The following is a 23929-nucleotide window of genomic DNA, read 5'->3' as shown; positions in this document are numbered from 1 at the left end:
AAAAGTTTTCTATACAGGAATTACCGTAGCTCACCTGATGTAACAACCTACAGAAGGATGTGTTATACTCCATCACTGGATGAGGTTTGCATCACCTTTCTAAAAGACACATACTGTATGGACAAGGTGCAATCTTACTCTTGCATTGTGTGGAAAGGACCGACACTATTGCAATGAAATCTATTCTGTTTGGGATGCCACAACTGTGAAGTTTCTTAACTATAGCAAGAGGGAAACATAGCCCTCAAGGGCTTTGGTGCTACTTTGCTAGAACAGTCAAAAAGCTAATTTCATTCCTGAGTATTTTATTTATATAGAAAAGTTAAAAGGGAGCTTAAGAGGCCTCTGCGAATTTAACAGATTATACACTATGGGCGGGATGCTGTAACATCCGCGCCCCTTGTCCGCCACATCGCCGGCTACCGCAGACCTAATTATCGCATATGCTCTAACATGCGTTAAGAGCTGTCCATTGAGATCTTGCCGGCAATGTGCTGTGGGTTCCGGTGGCTCCCTCCATTACCCGGGGCTGCTGCATGCGTGCGTGGGCTCTCCTCCTCCTCCTCCCTGCACCCGGAAGATGATACAGTGCAGGGAGGAGGTCACAGGTCCAGGCAGCACAGTGATGTGCTGCCTAGACACAGGTGAAGGGGGGTGTCGGCACGAGGCTGCAGGGGTATGTTAAGAAGCCCATAGCCCATGCTGGCGATACACACCACCCCCCCCCCCCCCCCCCCCCCCCCCGCAGCGAAAACGCGCCATGCGGGTTTTGCTTCATATCGAAATGCGGTAAAAAAAAACGATAACGGGGTTTTTACCGCATTCCTGCTTTAGAGAATCTCCCTCTGTGTCCTGGCAAACTATAAAGGGTGAATGATACAAGTCTTGGTTTCTAGACAGGTCAGAGGCCATTGTGCAATTGATGCTACTGTAGCTGGTTTCAGAAAATGACTCTACATACAGAGGGGGAAATGTACTAAGATGCGTATTCACTTCACATGTGATGTTGCTATTGGCAACCAATCAGAATCTCCTTCTTATTTATTTAGCACCCTCTAGAAGATAGTAGACAGGATCTGATTGGTTGCTCATAGTGACATCACATGTGAAGTAGAATACACATCTTAGTAAATTTCTCCCAGTATCTTTTAAAAATGACATTATGGGGGAAATGTAACAGTCTGATTTCAGAAAGATCCCAAAATACTACAGTTTTTTGAAGCGCAAGAACACAAATAACAGAGAGAATAAATGTAAAAAAAAACCATTTACAGTAATAGATGTAATTAAAGAACAGTACCAGGCATGCAATAAATATACCTCCCAACTTTCTGACGGAACGAAGCGGGACATCTCCACATGCTCCCGAATAGGGCACAGCGGGAAGGTCCCAATAATGGGAATGTCCTGTGATATTTCGCAGGACTATTGGGAGGTGCAGAATAAATGCTATAGCATGGGATCGTATCCTTGCACCTTTTCTTATAGGTACGAATTCTTACAAAACCCCCTAACATTCGGTACCACAGTCTAGCTCTAGCGATAACGCTCCCTGCCCACTTCTGCCATAGGAATTGTTTATTTAATGAATATATATACAGGTCGAGTATCCCGTATCCGAGTATCCGTTATCCGAATTATTCCGAAATACGGACATTCCAGAAAGTGAAAAAAAAATTTTTTTTTGCTAAAAACTCACTGGGGACATTTGTAACAGCATCACTGGGGACATGATATGTAACTGGCACTATATATGTGCAAGAAAATGATTGCTTGGCATTCAAATTCAGTGCTGAGATAGTACACACATTTTGTTTCACGTTTTGAAACCTTGTTTTTTTGAACAATTAAAATATATTTGTGTGTATTTTATGTGGTAATAAAATATATTTGTGTGTATATTATGTGTTTATACAGCATACATGCAAGATTCTTCAAAATACATCATTGAAATATTAAAATATTCCGAAATACGGAATAATCCGTTATCCAAAATTCTCCTGGTCCCGAGCATTTTGGATACGGGATACTCAACCTGTAGTGGAAACACCTTTTGAATAGAGACTGTTTTTGTTTTATTGATAACATATTTTAGACAATTTACTATGAAGGATTAACACAAAATATCTGGTTTGAAATATTGTACAAAATTCCTTTTAGAATTTTCCATGAACATGACCTTTCAGCTACGTGACAGGTTGGTGGGGCCCTGAACCTGTTAGGGCCCTAAATAAGCAACTTTTGCTGCTTCGACCATCCTTTCCCTCCAGCCTTCCCACCTTGTGCTCCTTCCACCTCACCACAGACAAATAAGTCCTCTCCCTCATTCTCCCACACCCCAGGGCCGGTGCAAGGCACCAGAGCGCCCCAGGCAAGTCGGGGTGGGGGCGCCCCGGTGTCTGCCGCCCGGGTACCTGTCCTGCGGTGCTGTAAAGCTGGCAGCGGCGGCGGCGGCAGCGGGTGGTCCCTGCAGTCAATAAGAAATAACGAGCGCTATCCACCGGGCTATGCGGAAGCGCTTCTGTTTTGGAAACACTGGCCGCACGGCGCACGCTGATTAGCTGAATCTCAGCCAATCAGCGTGCGGCCAGTGTTTCCAAAACAGAAGCGCTTCCGCATAGCCTGGCGGATAGCGCTCGTTATTTCTTATTGACTGCAGGGACCCCCCGCTGCCGCCTCCGCCAGCTTTTACGCACATATACGCCGCAGGACAGATACCCGGGCGGCAAGGGGGGGGGGGAAATACCACCCTCCAGTGGTCGGCGCCCTAGGTAAATGCCTAGATTTGCCTAGTGGTGGGCGCCGGCCCTGCCTCTCCACCCCCCCCCCCCCCTCCATCCGCTTCCACGACCCATTCCCCTCTCATCATCTTGGCTCCCTATCACCCACTGCGTGCTCTCACCTTGCCATCAGCCTCTAATGACATCTTTCCCTCGCCATTCAAACATACTCTTGTCTCACTTAGGGGCAGATTTATTAAGCTTGGAGAAGAGATAAACTGGAGATAAAGCGGAGAAAAGGTAAAAGGAGATAAAGCGGAGAAAAGGTAAAAGGAGATAAAGCACCAGCCAATCAGCTGTGTTTGAAAAAGACAGTTGGGAGCTGATTGGCTGGTGCTTTATCTCCTTTTACCTTTTCTCCGCTTTATCTCCAGTTTATCTCTTCTCCAAACTTAATAAATCTGCCCCTGATTCTTTAAAAAACCCAACCATGGCTCTTCCTCACCCTCTAGCTACCACAGAATCTCTTCTACCATTTGCCTTCACCAGTGGCGTAACTATAGCACCGCAGCCCCCGAGGTCGCGGGGGGCGCTGTGCATATGGGGGCGCCGGGGGGGCTGCGGTGCTATAGTAATCCCCCCGCCCCCCATCCCCCGCATGCTTACCTGTCCGCACGTCCCGGCTCCCCTCCTGGCTTTAATCAATGCTATGGAGACGGACCTCGATAAAATGGCCGCCCCATAAAGCAGACTGTTCTCTGAAACTGTCTGCGGTATGGGGGCGGCCATTTTATTGTGGTCCGTCTGCATAGAATTTATTGAAGCCAGGAGGGGAGCCGGGACGCGCGGACAGGTAAGCATGCAGCAATGGGGGGGCGGGCACGGGGGGCCGGACGGACGGGTGGGGAGGGGGGGCGCCCCCCCCATTAACGGCGGGGGGCACCCCAAACAAAGCTACGCTGCTGGCCTTCACACTTCTTGAGCGGCTTGCATACAGCCATCTCACAAGTAACCATGTTTGATAATTACATCCTCGATCTTTGTACTGCTTTTGATAATGTGGATCATTTTCTATTTTTCTATTATCTACTCCTGGATGTCTGAGTGCTCTCTGACGTTCAACATGGACAAAACCGAACTCATCCTCCACCCAGAGTCTCCACTCCCCTATATCTCCATCACTGTGGACAACACCATCATCTCCTTTGTTCACCCAACTCAGCTGTCAGGGTCACTCCCACCTCTCCTTTGTCAGCCATGTCTAATCTCTGGCTCAATCCTGTCGGTTCCAGCTACGCAACATTGCAAGCATCTCCCCCAGAGTGTCAATAAACTTATTATTCACTCACTGGTCATCTCACTGTCCTTCCACACTATCAGCTCGCTCCCCTCCAGTCTGTCCTCAACTCTGCAGCTAGACATATCTTCCTCTTCCGCTGTTCCACTTCTGCCGAACCCCTTCAGAAAAATCTGCACTGGATCCCATTCCCCTACAGAAACCTCTTCAAACTCCTCATCCTCACATACAAGGCCTTTTTTAACTCCACTGCTTCCTACATCTCCAACCTCTTTTACCTACACAGTCTCTCCTGCCCTCTCCAGTAATCCAATGTCACCTTTCCACTACCCTGGTCACTGCCATGCATGTACCCATGATTTTGCCTGAGCTATCCAGGGACGTGCGGTGAGGTAAATGGCTGAGGAGTCCCTGGCAAGTACCAGAGCCAGATTTGCACACAGTATATGAGCCCTGTGGTACATGCCGGCATTATACCCATGTGCAGCAGAATACACTGCTGGAGATTTGATGAGTTTTGATAAGAGATGTGCAGAAAAGAATTGCAGGTGAGGCACTGCCTCACCTGCCATAGACCTTTTTACTGCAGAGTTTTGACTATAAAAATTATTAGAATAATAAAAATAAGATTTTTTTATATTTAATTTGTATTTTTGACATATTTGAAACATTCTACACCCGGCATATACATTAGTATAACAGGAAAGGCTCTGTCTCACCATACCGCACGCCACTGGAGCTATCCCCCTTCACTGGAATGAGCTCCCTCACTTTATTAGACTCTCTCTGTCCATGCAATGCTTCAAACGTTCACTGAAAACCCACCTGCTCATAAAGTGTACCCTCCTGCATAACCTAGTACCAAGGCCACTCTCCCTACCTGCTGCTTAACGTCCTGGTCATCCCTTCCGTGCTCACTTCTCGCCTTCAGGGCTACTTGCCAGCACCTCTTGTTGGCTGTCTGTCTCCCCCTCCTGCTAGGCTGTAAGCTCCTTGGTGCAAGGTGCTCTTCCATCCTGTTCTCTTCTTGCATTTCAATTACAGCTCTCTTACTCTCCAACCATCTACACCTGTATCTCTCCTCACTTGTGTTCATTCATTTCTACCACCGACAACCTACCTCTTAGCTGTATTGTGTGCTAAGAATTGTGCTGTTATAATTTTGTAATAGTTGCATCTGCTCTGTGTTTGTTCTTAAGTTCTGTTATGTTTAGTTCTGTGGGTACTTATATGTTAGTTGGGCGCCCACTAAGCTATTTGCTTAGTTTTATGCGTCCCCTCGCGGGGCTCGCTGCGCTCGCCACACTATATCAAGATCAACTCCATGCCGACAAGGATAGTGGGGTTATGAGCGTACTAACTATAGTGGGCGCCCAACTAACATATAAGTACCGTTCTGTGTACCCTGTTTTGTTGTAATACAGTATGTGCCCTTTGGATGCGCTGCAAACCACTTGTGGCACCTGATAAAAAAAAACATTATAATAATAACTTTTTGGGGTCATCACACCATTCCACTTTTGTAAAAGAACACTCTCCATTCCTCCTCCTCCCTCCCCCCCCCCCCCGCAAACCCCCGCCCCCTTGGCATCAACCAATAGAGCATGTGTCATGTGAAACAATCTGACCGTATGACAATGACAGTATGTACTTACCGTCTGTTGCTACATCTTCAACGTTCACATTGTGTTTCTGAGCCATATAACCAAGTATTGAGAATATCGCAAATCCAGAAATGAAGCTTGTTACACAGTTTATGGTGCTAGTAAGTAAAGCATCCCTGCAACGAGAAGTAATAATCCCGAATAAGAGTCTCACCTGCACATGGATAATATTGTATTATGGTAATCCACACACAGCATATGGTTGCAATAGGGGCGTCAAATAAATATTATTTGTGAACATATGGCGATGTGCAGTTCCAGGAAGGTTATGGTACTGATTTGCTCCCTGCTGCAATTTTGAGACTACTTGTGCAAATTGTCCAGACAAGAGGGCATGTTTTATCGGGATCTACAATATTACGTCTAGATAATGGTTGCTTTTGGTGTGTGCTTTCAGGGGGATGCAGTCAAAATCCCAACGGGTCAAAACACTGACAAAATCCCGACATTTAAAATCCCGACATGGTCAAAATACCGACATATAGAATGTACAGGTGAAACAGTCAACATGACTTTCTGTCGACAGCTTGCAAGGTCGACATGGTTTTTTTCACTATTTTTTGACCCGACATGTGCCGACAGGCGGTATTTCATGCCCTACCATCCACTAGGGTGTGGTGGGAGAATAAAATAGTGTGTATAGCGCAGCGAGACACCGTGCCCGAAGGATTACGAGCGAGGTGAGCGATGCAAGGGGCTGCGGGTAACTTCCAACTGTGTCCATGTCGACTGTGTCGACATTCGGATAAAAAAACTGTGAAAACCCCATGTCGACTTTGCGACCTGTTGACAGAAAGTCATGTTGACTGTTTCACCTGTACATTCTATATGTCGGTATTTTGACCTTGTCGTGATTTTAAATGTCGGGATTTTGTCCTTGTCGGGATTTTAAATGTCGGGATTTTGACCTTGTCTGGATTTTGTCCTTGTAGGTATTCGCTGTGGGGAGCTCTACCCCAGAAATGCAGGTTCACGGGTCGGACTTGTGTCGTTATCCGGGTGCGACATGGAATTTGCTATGTGAAACGGATATGAATAAAGCAGCAAAGCACATGAGAAAATGTCTCACAATCAAAATTCTGATTGAATAAGATGCATTTTTGGACAAAAAGATGCTGGGACCAGGCAAAGTCACACTAAAGCTGGTGGATACCATGTGCCCTGTGTAACACAAGTCATACCATGTGCCCTGTGTAACACAAGTCATACCATGTGTAAGATAGGCAAGGAAGGACACATTGGTATTTTAAACATGCAAGTATTGTTAGCGCTCGAAGCATCGGTGTAAGCATTAGCAAACAGGTGCACTGGTAAATTGTTCAATCATAGTCATGTACTTACGGCCCGATTCAGACCTGCTCATTGGGCTGCGAGTGATCGAAGCCCAGTAAGCAGGTAAACGCTGCCCCACCGCCATGCCTCTGAATCGGGCCCTATAAGTGGACCAGCAGATGACTTGTTCAGGCTACAGTGCGTAAGGTTCTGCATCCCTCCCAACTTCTGAATCAGGCAAAGAGGGACACTCACGCGGTGGACCCACGTGCACCCGAAAGGGGGCGTGACCTATGCAAATGAAGCTTCATCAGGCCACACACCCGTTTTTCACCCTCTGCGTTGCTGAACAGATTCTGTGCGCATGCATATTACACAGCGTCTATTCACTTCAGTCTGGGGGGACTCAAAACTGCCCCCCCCCCTCTGCGGGACACTGCCGGCCCCGGCAGGACGTGGGACTGTCACAAAAAACGGGAGGACGGTCCCACAACAGTACAGTTGGCAGGTATGGGCTCTGGGGTAAATTTCCTAAAGCTTCTAAATATAAAAATAGATGATTATGTCCCTAACAACCCTCAGATTCGGTCATTCCTCTATTGCATCTTAGAAAATGATAGAATGGAATTGTTTGCTAGGGGCCTCATCACCACATTTTTAGAAGCTTTAGTAAATAATATGCCCCTCTGAATGAATGACCAGCTCCCATGGTGTACCTGACACACATCGTAAGGTCTGTCCGCATGTCATTGCTACAGTATCTGCTGCAAATAGGGTGACGTGCTCACAGTTACTCAGGAACACAGGAATCAATGTGTAATGATTGGAAATGGATGACCTGGTCTGATGAATAGGTTTTGTAATTAGATGATGGAGATCAGAGGTGTAGGACATGGAGATAAGATAAAGCCAGGGCGCCACCACTAGGCAGGTTTAGGCATTTGCCTAGGGCGCCGGCCACTGGAAGGCGGTAGTGAGCTACAGGCCAGCAGGAGCAGGAGAGCCGGAGGAAGGAACTCGCAGGTGTTCGGTGAGTGAGCACCGCGCTCCCCACCCCCCCGAGGAGCCACATCGCGCACCCCTCCAGCAGCATGGCGGCCACATCGTAGATGGCGGACGGCTGCAGCATCGCCTCCCCCCGGTGGCTGGACGGCCACATCACGCACCATCCTTCCCCCCCCCCCCCCCCCTGGTGGAGCAGCGGGGCACCCCTCCTGCCTGGGGCACTCCGGTAAAGCATGGATATTTAACATTGTCATAACTCTTCAGCTCATGAAGGCAATGTTATGGAGAGCATTGCATTGTGCTAATATTCCCCAACACCAATAATTGGAAGAATTTCTGCCTGATAAAACTTTAAGCCATATTATGGGTACTTAATAATAGAATCGATGCCTAGACAAATATAAGCCATATTTAAAGGTACTCAATACTAACCCAGTTGTCATAATAACTTTGTCACACAGTGTATTATGTATAATATTTCTTAAACGGGATACGGTTATTTGGTCTACAGCATGTTGGTCGACACCATTATGTCGACATGGGGATAGGGTGACATGGTTTTATGCCGACATGGGTCAAGATCAATATGGGTCGACATGGGTTTAGGTCGACAGGCCATTATGTCGACACAAACATTAGGTTGACAGTGTCTAGGCCGACAGTCAAAAGGTCGACATGGGGTTTTTCACTGTTTTTTGAACCAACATGTGCCGACAGGCGGTATTTCATGCCCTACAATCCACTAGGGTGTGGTAGGAGAATGAAATAGTGTGCCGAGTGTATCGGGGCACCGCGCCCAAAGTATCACGAGCGAAGCAAGCAATGCGAGGGGATGTGGTGCACTTTAAACGGTGTCCATGTTGACTGTGTCGACATTCGGGTAAAAAAAACAGCGAAAAACCCCATGTCGACCTTTTGACTTTTGTCCTAGACACTGTTGACCCAATGCTTGTGTCGACCGATTGACCTGTTGACCTAAACCCATGTTGACCTAGAACCATGTCGACCTAGTGGTGTCGACCTAATGCTTGTCGACCAACATGCTGTAGACCAATGATCCCAACCCTTTTAAACAACAGGAGACTCATTGTTAGAAATGTTGGTAAATCTGTTTGAGAAATATGACATAAATTGACATATTTGGGGGTGTGGCCTAATGGGAAAGAGGCATGGCCTGTACTCGCATACGCACAGTGTCTATTCATGTGTGTAACTGCCACCCAGCCCCGCCGCGGGACACTGGGGGGACGCGTGAATCTCCCCAAAAGACTGGATATTCCTGCGATAAACGGGACAGTTGGGAGTTATGTGTGTAAGCCCCAGCAAGGGACGGGTTAATGCCCCCCCCCCAGCAAACTTGGCGCCGGTGGCTAGTGACTGACAGGCCAGGAGAACCCCTGATTGGAGGAGAGAAGGAGAAAGAGGAGGCCCGGAGAGGGAGGAAGAGGTTCCAGCAGGAGAACTCACATGAGTGCGGGGCAGCGTGAAGGAGCCGGTGTGAGAGGCGGGAGACGGCAACGTGAAGAGAAGAGAGACCACGAGCCGGGGAAGAGACCGAGCAGAGGAGCGGCTGACGTCAGAGTGACCCCCGATGACCTCCAGCAGCAGTGACGTGGCGCATGGAAGCACACGACCCCCGCTGACCCCCCTGATATACGCCAGGAAGAAGAATCGGCGCATAGAAGCGCGTGACCCCTGCCGACCCCCCAGCCACAAGCTGGGCAGCAGAAAGGCTGCAGAAATATAAAGGTTGGTGCTGCATCGAGGGTGGTGACCCCTGCCAACCCCCCCAGACACGCCGGGTAGCTATTATAGCGCAGCAGGGGGAACAGCCAAGTGAGAGAGCCCCAGCACGCATCCCAGGTAGCTGCATCCACCCCAGCTTCACACAGGGTGTCATCTTTGCTCCATCTGCAACAGACACCGCCCATCGCATGCCAGGCACCAGGAGGGTATAGGGTGACTGACCTCCAAAAACGTGAGTCCGCCCGTGGGGCATCTAGTACTGAGGGCCCTGTTATAGAAGAGGGACAGACAGTGTAAGGAGGCCGCCCCCAGCAGCATTGACCACATAACCTGTCAGGCTTCCCAACCCCTCAACTATACCCAGAAGGTACTCCCCTATTGTCAACTCTGGCAGGGACACCCTCCGCCCGTCACTAGGAAGGTACCCCTCTTAAGGCCTCATTTTCATTTCAGCTCTGGTAAGGAAACATAAGATACTATAAGGGCCAAAAGGCCTCCTTGCCATCTTGCTAGCTAATCTGATCAGCGAAAGAGAAGGATCTCTCTTGGAATAGCACTGCCACGTAGTGGTTCAAGAACCAAACTGCGACCTCCGATAGAATCCACAGGAACAGCCACCAACTACCGTAAGACCTATGCATAGGCCCTTCATCGAGACTGACCGGTCTTAAGTATAGGAAGTGTACCCGGGTACTTAAGATTTAGTAACATTGTGATGTTATGCTTAATGTTGAAACGGCCTGTTTAGTGTAATATAGTGTGTGGTGATGCTCATTCGTGTTCGGTGGTATTGCTGCTCCCAAGTGTAAACAGTGCATCGAGCCAGTCTGCAGTATGTCGGGCCTGACTCAGTAAGAAGCAGTCCTTCCCAACCGCAGTGATACCACGAATATCGAATGACCCAGGGTTACCGGTAACTCTATTGTCTTGTTATCGTATGTTACGTTTTCACGTAGACGGTTGAATTCATTGTTGAGGTATATGTATACTGCAAATTGCATTGCACTTATAGTATTGTGATACTGTCACTTTTGTGCACAAGGGAAGGTCGACGTTGCTAGTGGCCGTCCCAGTAATAAAAGGTTAACGTTGTTTTTGTGTCAACTGGTCTGTATCACTATCCTGCGTCACGAAAAGACTCCAGACTAGGATCCGCGAGACCGGGGAAACACGACCCTCCTTGCATCCCTCTAGGTAACCCTTCTCAGGTGTTTACATGTGTATATGACATAGATTGCATAATAACAGCAGAACTACTCATTTACAATAAATAAATTGTTCTTGAACAGAAATGACTGTGAAAATTACCCTTGATCCCACAGATTTGGACCTCTGCAGTAAGAATTCCACAAAAAAACAACAACTTGGAAAGCCTGGATGGAAAAAGTATGCCGTCTCCTTTCTGCTGGATTTAGCCTAATACATCAAGCTTTGAACAGGATACAGGAGCAGGAAAGAATGTACCGCAACGTGACATTATCAGGACTCTGCAACTTTGATGTCTGAAATATGTTGAGGCTCGGAAGCCTCATTAGAGACGATGCTTTGAAAACTAGTTGATGAGGGATTTTTGTTTTGTATTAAGTCTTTTAGTGCATTGCTTATATCTGTAATACCTTCATGGAGTTTGAGGACTATAAGCAGAAATAAAAGTAGAATGACAATAATTTGTATTAGGATACCCCCCGGCTAGCTCGAGTACATATAGGAAACTTCAAACAGCTATTGAACTGGGTACACACAACGTTTGGAAACCAATTATAATTTGCAATGCCCAAAACCAAATAGGTCTGTGTAAGTTATCACAAAAAGTCAAACACTTTGGGTGACATATAATAGGATGCGATGTTTAGTAAGGTTCTGAAATCGCACCATATTGCATGTTTTTAAATCACAAATGTTTTTGTTTTTTTCAAATTCTTTATAGTAAGCACATATTGTAACATATAGGAAATGAACAATCATGTTGAATAAACATCACGTCGAAAGGAATGTAACACTTTTTGTAAGTACATGAAAATGTAGCAGACAATCACGTTTTCAAATAAAGAGGTAACATAATGATTTAAACACATGCGTCATCATTCTCAAATCACAATTCTTTTTAAAGAAATCCACTATTTCATGGAATGCGAATTGAGGCATGAAAAATGAGATCTATATTGCAGTGTAAAAATAAAGCAGCCAGTATTTACCCTGCACAGAAACAAAATAACTCACCCAAATCTAATTCTCTCTGCACATTATACATCTACCCCCCTGCAGTGCACATGGTTTTGTCCATCTAATAAGGATTTTGTCAGAAAGAGTGAACTAGAATAAGGCCCTGTTACTGCTATTCTCCAGTATACTGTATTTCCTACAGTTATCTTGCCATTCCGATGTAGCACATTTGATCAGAAGATAGTGGAGCCGTTTCTGAAGAAATGTGTCATAAACTCATTAATATGTCGCTAAATGAAAGTGTAAGAGGTAAAGAAAAGCAGCATGGCTTACCTGTAACAGTTGTTATCAAATTTATTATAACTTGCAAATGCAATTAATACTCCAAATCCTGCACCAAGCGAATAAAATATTTGAGTTGCAGCATCGATCCATACCTTTACAAGAGAACATATATGTTTCAGTTAGTTACAATGATACAGTACAGTATGGAACTCAATAAAATATTGTTTATTTGATAGGTCTCAGTTAAACTGTATAGTACTGAAGCTTTTGTTTGACCAACTTATAGACATAACTGTATTTCCTATAATTTATATTATTCCTATTCCCATTTTCTTCACTTGCAACAACTGGTGTAAAGGTGTGCCCCGCTTCCCTGCCCCAAGCACCGGAGCAGCAGCAGCTTTAGGGGAGTGAGCTGTGTCCTAAGCAGGGCACAGCTCCAGTGCAGGGATCAGCTCTCTGACAGTGGTGCAGCTCCAGCACAGGGATCAGCTCTCTGACAGTGGTGCAGCTCCAGCGCAGGGATCAGCTCTCTGACAGTGGTGCAACTCCAGTGCAGGGATCAGCTCTCTGACAGTGGTGCAGCTCCAGCGCAGGGATCAGCTCTCTGACAGTGGTGCAGCTCCAGGGCAGGGATCAGCTCTCTGACAGTGGTGCAGCTCCAGCGCAGGGATCAGCTCTCTGACAGTGGTGCAGCTCCAGCACAGGGATCAGCTCTCTGACAGTGGTGCAGCTCCAGCGCAGGGATCAGCTCTCTGACAGTGGTGCAGCGGGGGGTGTCCAGTGCCGGGACGAAGAGCTAATGAAGATCAGAAGATGGTGGAGGCGGCGAGAAGAGATCCGGCGGCCGCTGAAGATGCCAGAATATGCCAGGATCAACAAAGAATACCCCTGGCACCGCCTGGAAGCGGAGAAGAAGCCAGGATGGGACAGTGACAGAAGATGGCGGCTGGTCCCGGAAAGATCAGGGGGTGGAAAGCGAAAGAGCTAACAAAGCTCTCCTGATGGCCACCTACCCCTACCCTAGACTACCGGGTGATCCAGCATTAGGCCTGTGGGCAGAGTCAGGCCCTCTCAGCCTATGGGCATGTTAGTTGGGCCTCTTGGCCTGTGATCACTTAGGCCCCTCCAGACCCGTGGCACTAAATTAGTCAGGCGCTAGGCCCATGTCAGGGCTCTGTTTTACACGTCACACTAGGGTAGTGTTAGGCCCTGCACGTGGTGTTGTCTCTGTCTCCTTACAGGAAGTGGAGAAGCGGAGGCAGAACAAGATTGAGGACGGTGAGAGTCATTTCTATCCATCTGTCTCCGTGTGTTTGTCTCTTTCTCTCCCCCTTCCTTCTGGGCAGATCGTAGACCCTGCACCCTGGTGCAAGGTCAGGTTTTTACTTAGGTGTCACTTTGGGCTCTAGGCCAAGAGTGCCGAGGATGACATTCCCTTAAGCGCGAAGCCTGTATTTGTAGAAATGTCATGGGACGCATCGGTCTGCACTATGGAAGGACAGTACTCACTATCTCACCTTCCTCCTAGGTGATCATGTCCAGGTGCTGGAGAGTTACCGGGAGTGTGATTCATCACGGCCTGAAGGTGAGAGGGTGCAGCGCCAGGTAAGTGGTCAAGCAACAGCTGCAAGGCAGCAGACCCCAAACCCAGTGGTGGCTCCTGCCTTTAGACTAAAGGGGGACTGCGATTGCCTGGGTACTGCTCATTGCAAACTGAACACAACATACAGATAATCTACTTTAAATCACCTTAAACAATGGAATTAAGTAACCTTGATTGTTATTGATCTGTACCAGTGATTCTGTGCATATACTGTAAACAAATGATGTACCCATATACACACAAACACAGTTAAAGAGCAAAATACACACTTTAATATTAATTTAAGTACAAAACATTATACTATTAAAGATCTACACACATATAATTGTTTAAATAAATATTATTAACAGAGGCTCAAATATCATAAAAAATAAAAAAAAAAGTCCATGCACCTCTCTGGTGCACTGCATACAGATGGAGCGGGAGTCATCTTTACAGGGGATGGCGGAAGAGTCGCCATCCGCCATCCCCCGCAAGATGTGCGCGCGTCCCCTTACAACAGGGCTCCCCCCGGGTCCCCGCAGCCTCACCGACAGTCGCCCCGTGTCCTTGCCGCCTTGCCACACCCCCCAACCCTGTCCGTCTCCCTGAAGCGGAGACGGACAGGAATCCCATCCCCCCGCCGACGGGAAACTGGGACTCGCATGCGTGTGAAATACACGTGCGTCCCAGTCAGATGGAGCGCCTCTCCGCCGGTGAAAGCCAGCGGACAGATTCTGGCGATCCCTGGGCAAGAATGAGAGGCGCTCCATTTGTACCTTCCTTCAGCTGCATCACACTGAGTGACTCACTGACGTCTGGGCATGCTCACTAAAGAGGATTTGCTTCTGCTGGGCTGCACAGACAGCAGCCCATGGAAGCACTGTAGCTCTGGTGATGTGCACAGAATGGCTTCCTGCTGGAAAGCTATTGCTCTCATCGCTCCATGTACTGGCAGCCCAAGTGGGGGAGGAGTTTTCAGTCCTCTGTATGATGGGCAGTAGCAAGAATTTTGTATTGAATACGGTAGAATACAGGTAACCAATGCAGTGACTGACAGAGTAGCTTTGCAGACGATGAAAGTCTGGCTAGGAAGATTAGCCTCGCAGCTGCATTCATAATGGACTGTAGTGGTGAGAGTCTGTATTGGGGAAGGCCAATAAGGAGACTATTGCAATAATCAATGCGTGAGATGATGAGAGCATGGATTAGTTTTTGCAGTGACTTGTGTAAGGTAAGGGCGAATTTTGAATATGTTTTTAGGTGCATGTGGCATGATTTTGAGACAGATTGAATAATATTTAGTACAGTACTAGTCCAAATGATGGGCACCAGAACTGGAATATCAGGACCATAACTATGGTGGTATGGAGTGTGCCACTGCAAGATAGGGGCGCTGTTGTGGGATAATGCTTATGCAACATTCATAAACTAACTTTGACCTTTAGTACAAAAAATGCCTATGGCGCTATGGGTAAGTGCTGTGTGTAATATACACCAGCAGCCTCTATGGTAGAGGGATGCCGCCTTCTAATTGGTAAAGCAAAAAGAGAACAAATTCATTGGGCGCTTTGGTGTATATAGAATTAAACAAATAATTAAATAAAATAAAAGTTTATTATTACAAAATATAACCAACAACAAATCACATCACATAAAAAAACAAATAGAATACATAAAATGGACTGTCTATGGAAATTATGCTAATTAGACTGATACCTCGGATGTTTGCACACCCAGAGATCAATGCAGACCTTATGGTCTAAATACAGTTCCACAGTAAATGAGGTTTCACTCCGTGGTCTGGAGTCCATGGACCACTATAAGATCATTTGTATGTAGACAGCTTGTTTCTCACTCATGTAGTAAAGATGAGTGTCCATTTTATAATCGAATCATGGCCACAGGATGCCAGAAATATGTAGGTGTGGCAGTGGCATAACTATAGCTCCGCAGCCCCCGCGGTGGCGAGGATGCACAGAGAATGTGTGGGCGCCGGGGGTCTACGGGGCTATAGTTACCCGCTGCTGTCTGCCGGTACCTGGCCTGCCGTCATGGTCCCGTCTCTCCAGGCGCCGGCTCCTGCTGCTATAATGAAAACTGACACTTAGAAAATGGCTGCCCCCATACTGCAGACAGTTTTCTGTCTGCAGTATGGGGGCAGCCATTTTCTAAGAGTCACTTTTCATTATAGCAGCAGGAGCCAGTGCCAGGAGAGACGGGACAGTGCAATACTTTTTTTGGTAAGCTGCTCAATCAGAGGTGTGTCATTCAGGTGCCAAAAGGGAGGGGTAATTCTGTCTAGAAAAAAAAAAAAAAAACATTTTGTATCCCAATTGCACACTGAGTGAGAAAATAACTACATATTAATCAGATAATACAGAGATCTTGGTTCCATATATCTGCAGATATAGGGCTAAGCCCCCAGTCCGTACATCAAGGCCTCTCTGTCACTGGGGGTCCCTAATACTGGGTATGGGTCTGGGGTGTGGGCCCCCAACATGCCGACACAGGCTTAGTACCCCAGGGCAGCACACAAATTAAAATTAGTAGGGGTTAATAAGAAGCACAAAGTGCTATGTAGGGAAGTGAAGGTGGGATTAAAATACAAAATATATACAATGTGATAGGAAAAACGGGACAGTGACCAGGCAGGTACGAGCATGGAGGGGATGCCGAGGTGAGCGGGAGGCGCCGAAAAATGTGCGGGGGGGGTGCAAATTAGGTAGTTATGCCACTGAGGTGTGGGTATCACTGTCCACAAAAAACCCTCCACGCTGCGAGTTCTTATGCTTAGAGGCAGCTCAGTATTTTGAAGGCTCCTGTTGTTTATAATGGCCGTAGTTCACCCTCACAGTTCCACAGGCAGTCGTGCAGTGTCAGTGCAGTGTCAACTCAAATATCTGACAGCCGAATTGGCCAAAGCCCACCCAGGTCCCGTCTAGCAAGCAGCTGGTGGTGCAGTTTTTGGCATAAACTGCAAGGCAGCTATGAGCACAATTGCCGCGATCTGCACACTGACTGCAGATAACGGCTGCCGATCCACAGTGGGGAATTGCCGCAGAATGTCAATGTCAATTGATGGCGGCGGTGTTACCGAGTGTCAGTCCCCGGGGTATAGCACTGTGGAGGGGTTATGGGGTCCGTGACGCATTTTGCCGTGGATCCCTTGCTAAATTTATGTCCATTCGGTCTGCAGTTTACAGCTGTTTAATCAGCCTCCAGCCAATCCCGAATACCTTTTTTAATTAATCAGCAGCTGAGCTAATCCAGCATTATTATGTATGATCAGAATTTAAATATAATATTTTAAAAACAGAAGTCAAACACAAAGTCCTATACATACAGTACACCTAAATGTGCCTGTAGACACATAGATCAGAGTGCAAAGGAGATTTTTCATAAACACCCCCAATTATAATGCTATAGGTAATTGTGAGGAAATAGTGAAAATGTTTTAGTCTGAACTACAGTAGTAGATACATTAAAGCAGGGGTGGGGAACCTCAGGCCCGGGGGCCGTATGCAGCCCCCGTAGCCGGTCTGAGTGGCCCACCCACCTGCCCGGCGGCTTTGCCGGGAGTCAAGTACAGGGGAATTCCCGCGAGAGGTTGGTAGTTCTCACGAGATTCCTCTTAATCAACAGCAGCCGGATACTGTCAGTCCTATTCAGCGGCAACCGCCGGAGCGTGGGAAGGCTGCAGCAGGACAATTTGTAAGAGAAATTTTTATATATGGCCCCCGAAGGATTTTTTCTCCATACAAACGGCCCTTGACACAAAAAGGTTCCCCACCCTGGCATTAAAGGATACATTAAAACGTTATAGACAAATAAATACTATCAGTATTACAGAGAGCAACAAGCAGGTTTATTATTTAATTCGCTCTTTTAGTAACAAAACACGAGAGGTTGTGTCTTGCTTGTTATATATTTTTTCCTTTTTTATATCCTTTTTTCTTTTTTCTTATTTCTTATTATTATTTGAAACAATCCTTTAAAAAAGAGCAATGAAGAATATCGGCTTAATCTATTTGTTATACACATTTTATCCTACTCAAGCCTTTACACAGATAAACCTCATGGTTAACCATGTGGGGACAAGAGGAATTTTCACACTATTAGGAACATCATAAGCAGTATTATTTTGGTAAAAGTAGATCCACCTATTCATGTATTGGGGCTAGTATTACCTAGTCCCATTAAAAATCTATATAGGAGATGAGCATAAGGGATCTTTATACTGTAAAAAATATTGTTTACTTGATATAAATTGATTTGCCCAAAAAGAGACCAAGAGGTAGAGAGAGTGAGAAGGATTTCCTGGAAAGGGCAAAAAGCAGATGGGGGAAGGTGAAGGAGAGAGAAGGATGGTAGCACAAACTTGTTATCCCATCTACAAGTCACTTATAGGTGTCAAAGAGTCTAAATTCTAATAAATTCAAGGTGGATAGTCTCATTTAGGCCCCGTGGTTGAAGGGTTTGTAGCCTAAGTATCCAAGCCGCCTTCTGTCTTCAGAAAAATTAGTCCTAAGGATGGGATCTATACTAAGTAGTTTAAATGTTAGGAGTCATTATGAATGACTCATATCTGTCTTGTTTGTTATGTGTCATTTTCAGTCTGTGTTGTATGTTATGATTGGCAGCCACCAGCACTGGTTTTGCCTGGTACATTGACCATTAATAATATGAATTGTTCCTGGTCCACCAACCCAAGGCACCCCTGCAAGTGTGGGGTGCCTAGGCACACAGTTTGGGAACCACTGACATAGACCATCGTGCATAGTATCTTCACACTTTTTGTTACAACTTAATTTTTTATTCTTTACACCCTCTCATGTTATTGTACACATTAAATATTTGTTATATGATATGTTTATCCTAGAGACGACAAAGCAATGTTTAATAAGATTTCTCAGAAACTCCAAATATACGCACCAGTAAATCAGATGAGTACTTACACCATATTCCTTAAGTCTTTTAAGGTCGATGTGGAGGTATGAGCTAACACCTCGGAAAGAGCCAGGTAGGGTTATTCCACGAATAAGGAGAACAAACAACACCACATATGGGAGTGTTGCTGTTATCCAAACAACCTGAAATTCAAAATGAAAAAGATGTCAAATCTGCTAATAATGTATTGTATTTTTTGTGTAAATTGTATTTTATTTTTATGAAGTATTATAAATAGTAACAGATAACAGTATCGAAGAAGCTACTGTGCATGCATTGGTCGATCAACCGCGAAGGGGGTCAGGACTGGCAGCGGGGAGCAGCAGGCACCAGTGGTGGCGTTCAACAGCGGCAGCAGTGTTGGGGGGGTGGCATTGCAGCAGCCCCCCTTCTACACAGAGGTAAGAGCGGCCACTGGTTATATCCACAATGCATTGTTACTATTCTTAGAGTGGTCACAAATGTCTTGAAATCTGACAATACAAAGCTGGAACTGGATACCCCCTGCCCACAACCCCTGTTGGAAAACTGACAGATGTAAGGTCATTTGTGCAGTGTATACAATGTATTATACATGTACTAAATTCCAATCCTATGTAACGTCAGACATATCTTACTCTTGCATCCCATTTTATGTACAAGGTGGTCATGTGCAAGTCCAGTAATGGCATGCAGTTAAACATGCTTGGAGAGGCACAAAAGAAAAGTATTCCTATACGGAGAACTCACTGGACTGATCAGAAAACCATTATAGTTAGTAGTAATAAAGTCTCAAGATTCAGATTTCTCACAGTAAAACATAAACTTTATTGACTATTCCTTTATTGTCAATTACTAATACAATCTTACTCAAGGAGGCAAAGTGCTAAAGGACATCAATAAAAAAAATCTATAAACACAAATGTGAATAGTGGAATAAGAATAAATTGTGTCTTAAATATAATAAATATTGTGTGTTTATTGCTGCAAAATATTGTATTGCAGCAACCCGCTACTAGTGATGTATTCTGATGCGTATCAGATATAGTATAGTTAGTGACCAAATACTGTAATACTGAATTGTATACAGATGGAGCCGGCCTCTTTATTGCAGGGGCTGGAGAAAGTATCGCCAGCCCCCGCTAGCGTCCGGTTCCCGCCAGGTGGCGCGCGTACACGAGTCACTCGCGCGCCCTGTGGCAACGGAGCTTCCCCGCTGCCTGCCCCGCTGTCGGTCCCCCTTGCCACCCCGACCCTCCCCCTAACCCTGCCCATCTCCCTGAAGCAGAGACAAGTGGGGACCCGCCTTCGAGAGACTGGGACGCGCGTGCATGTGAGACGCACGGGCGTCCCAGTTCAGTGTAGCCCCTGTCCGCCAGCACCCGCCAGAGGGGAGGCTCTGGCGAGCCCCGGCCAAGGATGACATGGGCTACATCTATATCTAATCTTTCTTGTAACAGAAGATCAAAATCAACTACAAATCACTGGCTACTGTACCTACAACGTGAGGCACCAGGGGTATTACTAGACATTCATAGGCCCTATAGCAAAACTTTGTAAGGGTCCCCTATTTAACAACTGATGGTAATAAATGTATATAGCACATATAACTTAGACTGTAAAGATGGGCCCCCTTCAGCTCTGGGCCCCATAGCAGCTGCACCCCTTGCATCTATGGCAATTATGCCCTTATGAGGCAATGTGTTGCAGTCTCATTGCAGGAGCCATGTTAAAATTGAAAACTTTCATTAGGCACCTTTACTAGAAGTGCTGTGAGTTGCAGTGTCCAAATTAAACTGTGTGTTTTTCAGATACAGGCATTGTGTTCTAAAAAAATAATAATAATAATAATAATAATAATGATAATATGATAATGATAAATTATTTGTCAATAAAAGCAGTAGCAGCAACCCGCTACTAGTGCTGTGGCCGCTGGCAATTATGTTAGTAATTTAACAGCTACTAAAGAAGGTCTACAGGACATAAAGCTTAAGAAAGGGCTACTAAAATCAAAATATTTCAAAATGTTAAAGAAAAGATTACATCTATTAATAAAGAGAATGTTTGCTGCCAGTAAATGTAAAATTGGCAACATGCCACACATCACATGCAGTGACATGGAAAGGCTCAGGTCAAGGCCTTTGTCTGCAAGTGGTGATCCCCCCCCCCCCCCCCCACACACACACACTCACACACACATTGCAGATAAATGGCCGAAGTGAACTCCTCACTGTGCAGCCAACAACCCGCTGTTACCTGGAGGAGGGGTTCCCTTCCATTCTATTCTGTTGGCAGCACCTCCTCAACCCCCCCCAGAGCCGAGGTCGGAGGTGCGCAACAGACATGCCGGCGAGCGGTGGTGCGGTCTGGAGTGAGCAGCAAGACTCACTGCAAGCTCTCCCTGGCTGGCACATACACGCGATGGTGCACAGGACACAGAAGGGGGCGCACTGCAAACCTTTGATGCCCGGAGCATGACAACAAACCTCCCCCCATTCTATCAAAAAGATCAGTAGGTGCATGCAGGAGGTATGTAACAGCGCACAGAGTATAAATACAAAAGAGTGTATAAAGGCATCTATATGTGTTCACGCACAGCACATATATGATCTATACATAAATGAGCACCTTCCCCACAGGATATAGATTAACATTAAGTCAAGTACCTGGAGGCGCCATCCAGGTTCCTGGGAACGGAGAGGTAGAAGGAGGCACATTCACATAAACACAGTGCGTAACAAATCAGTAGGCACCATTGATCTGCATCATAAAATAATCAACTATCGAAAAACCCCACTGTCTAAACTTAAATAAACCAACAAACATTAATAGAAAAAACAAAAACCTCCCAAAGGACCCAAAGCAAACCTCCCATCTAACCCCCCACCCTGTACTACCCACCCCCAACTTAGGTGTACCTGGAGCCCTGCAACCATACTACCCCTCTACCCATTCCTACCTACTATGGACTATAGAAGAAGTAAGTTATTGGTCTTTAGCTATATGGTAGCTAATCTGTACCAAAAACCTAACCTACCCCCCCTTCCTACCCACCCACCCAACTACATCTAATACTATACTATACTACACTAATACTAATCTAACTCATTCCTCCCCTTCCCACCCACCGTGGTAAACCCAACCCACCCACTCATCAAACATCCATGTGCGGATAAAAGGAGAATGGACTATGTGGGGCAATGACCCAATGGCCATTAGATACGTATAGCCAGGACATATCAACAAAATCACAACGTAGAGATTGATCGCAGTAGAGAGAGCCACAGTAAGGAAAAAACATAAGGTACAGTCAGAAAAATGCATCTCAAATTATAATAATGCATATAACATTAATCCGGTCAGCTCTCAATCAGCCGAAAAAGCAAGATTAACTCAGTAACCTCATCATTAGGCATTCTAGGAAAAATGGGAAAACATTCAGAATATTTGAATTTCAAAGTCCAGAATCTAGTCATTTCCATCAGTAGCATACATGGGGTTTTTAGGTGGAGCACAACCACCTCAAGCCATAGTGGCCCAGCTCTCCCGCAAGGATCTAGTAAGGAGAACCTAATAACTGAGACACAAAGTGATATAGGATAGCAATAATCACATTGGCCCTTATTCTGGTTGGTGCGGTAATATCCGCTTGCGTTCGTGCCGCCGATGTTTTGTGTCTGCGCATGTGCAGAGGCGTCTCTGCGCATGTGCGAGCGGTACGCACGGCCACATTCCGCATTAAATGTGTACACTAGGAACAGGGGGTGGAGAGGGGTGTGAAGGGCTGTTTGGCCTCATTACCATATGTTTACACCCCGCGTTTCATGGGCGTTCCCATGCAAACGCTGGGCGTACGTATGGTAATGCGGTCGTGACGCACGTGCAGGGGGCGGACATATGACATTGCTGGATGTCAGCTGCCCGCCCAGATCCCTGCTTTTGCACGGAGAAATGCCCGTGTGGTCTGAGGTTGCGGGAGCTGCCTGGCCATTCGGTCCTGCATTCGATGGTCTGCAACCATCGAATGATGGGGGAGGTTCCCTGAGATGGAGGAGGTGTATTCTTGAGAAATACACGTGCGGTCCGTTCGGACAGCTTCTTACCGCGTACGGACGGAGTTGGCGATCCGTATGGAAGGCGGGGTTTAGGACGCACGGTGCTGGCCGCATATTCGGATCCGGCCGCACCGATCAGAATAAGGGCCATTGTGAGTCAGTTGAAATGTATATGTGTTACTGAACAACGGGATATCATAAAAAAATTAAATAAATAAAAGGATATTGAAAAACTAGTAACATAAGGGTTAGTCAGCGTATGTAGAACAGTATTTAAACACTATTTGCATTTTGGCAGGTAGATGTAGCATTATCTTTTAGTCAAGTGTCAACGTGTTTCAAGTAAGTAGGTACAGCGACAGTCCCGCTCCAAGGATCAGTAGGATAGCGAAAACATGGTATAAATGGCACATAGAGATGGTGGACAGACCCATATCTAGGAGAGTCAAAACATGAAATCCAGAATCCTTCAGCTGAAATAAGGAGAAATGGAGGAATTTTTGGGTGGACCACAGCCTCATCCAAGCACACAGGTATAGAGTACCAAGGACCCTCATAACCGGATAAATCAAGCCAGGGTAACCCATCCAGGGTAGTAGCAAATGAAGGTGCTGTAGAGATTGCAGGATCATGGCACTGAGGCAGATTCTTCTCATCACCAGGATCACACTTATCAGGAACAATGGAGTTTGATAGGGCACCCCCCTGCACATCAGCCAATTTGGCAATAAGCTTGTCAGCAGAAGTGTATATAGCCTGCAGTAGTTGTTGAAAAGAGGCTTCCATAATCATGGGAATAATATGGAGCCTTAATAGACAATGGCGGTGGCTAGCAAACCACTAGATGTACCGAGGACAGTGACAGCAGGAACACAACCGGCCGCGAGCACACCGACCTGCAGTCAGATGAAGTTCCAGAGGTACTGTCCACACGTGTCAGCGCAGATGGCAGCAGGGAGCACGAGGATCCAAGAAGGTCACCGGAGCACACACAGCAGCAGCGTGCAGGCAGGCACACAGAGGGTCACAGGGGAAACAGCTGCCGCACCTAGGCAAGATGGTGCTGGAGTCCCACGTGTGAGGAGCTGTATATGAGGCTGTAGCAGGGATGGCGGCTTCTCAGCATGTGCATCCACGCCACCCCACAACCCCGCAGTTCCACTCACCACCGGAGGCGGGAGCAGAGCGCAGCAGGAGGAAGATATCAG

At 46.4% G+C, this 23929-nt stretch overlaps 1 protein-coding gene across 1 annotated transcript in view; it reads right to left on the bottom strand.

The window, feature by feature from the left end:
- SLC6A2 (solute carrier family 6 member 2) overlaps window positions 1-23929 on the bottom strand; it is a 149682-nt gene that overhangs the window by 51319 nt on the left and 74434 nt on the right. Inside the window, exons 6-8 of the mRNA XM_083165586.1 lie at window positions 18696-18830; window positions 12201-12304; window positions 5673-5797 (exon numbers count right to left, since the gene is read on the bottom strand). Of these exons, the coding sequence (XP_083021712.1) occupies window positions 5673-5797; window positions 12201-12304; window positions 18696-18830 (364 nt within the window). The remainder of the gene's footprint in view (window positions 1-5672; window positions 5798-12200; window positions 12305-18695; window positions 18831-23929) is intronic.

Source organism: Crinia signifera, chromosome 11 (assembly GCF_055691185.1).
Source record: "Crinia signifera chromosome 11, ASM5569118v1, whole genome shotgun sequence".
NCBI classification, from domain to species: Eukaryota; Metazoa; Chordata; class Amphibia; order Anura; family Myobatrachidae; genus Crinia; species Crinia signifera.
This window is presented reverse-complemented; position numbering and strand designations above follow the sequence as displayed.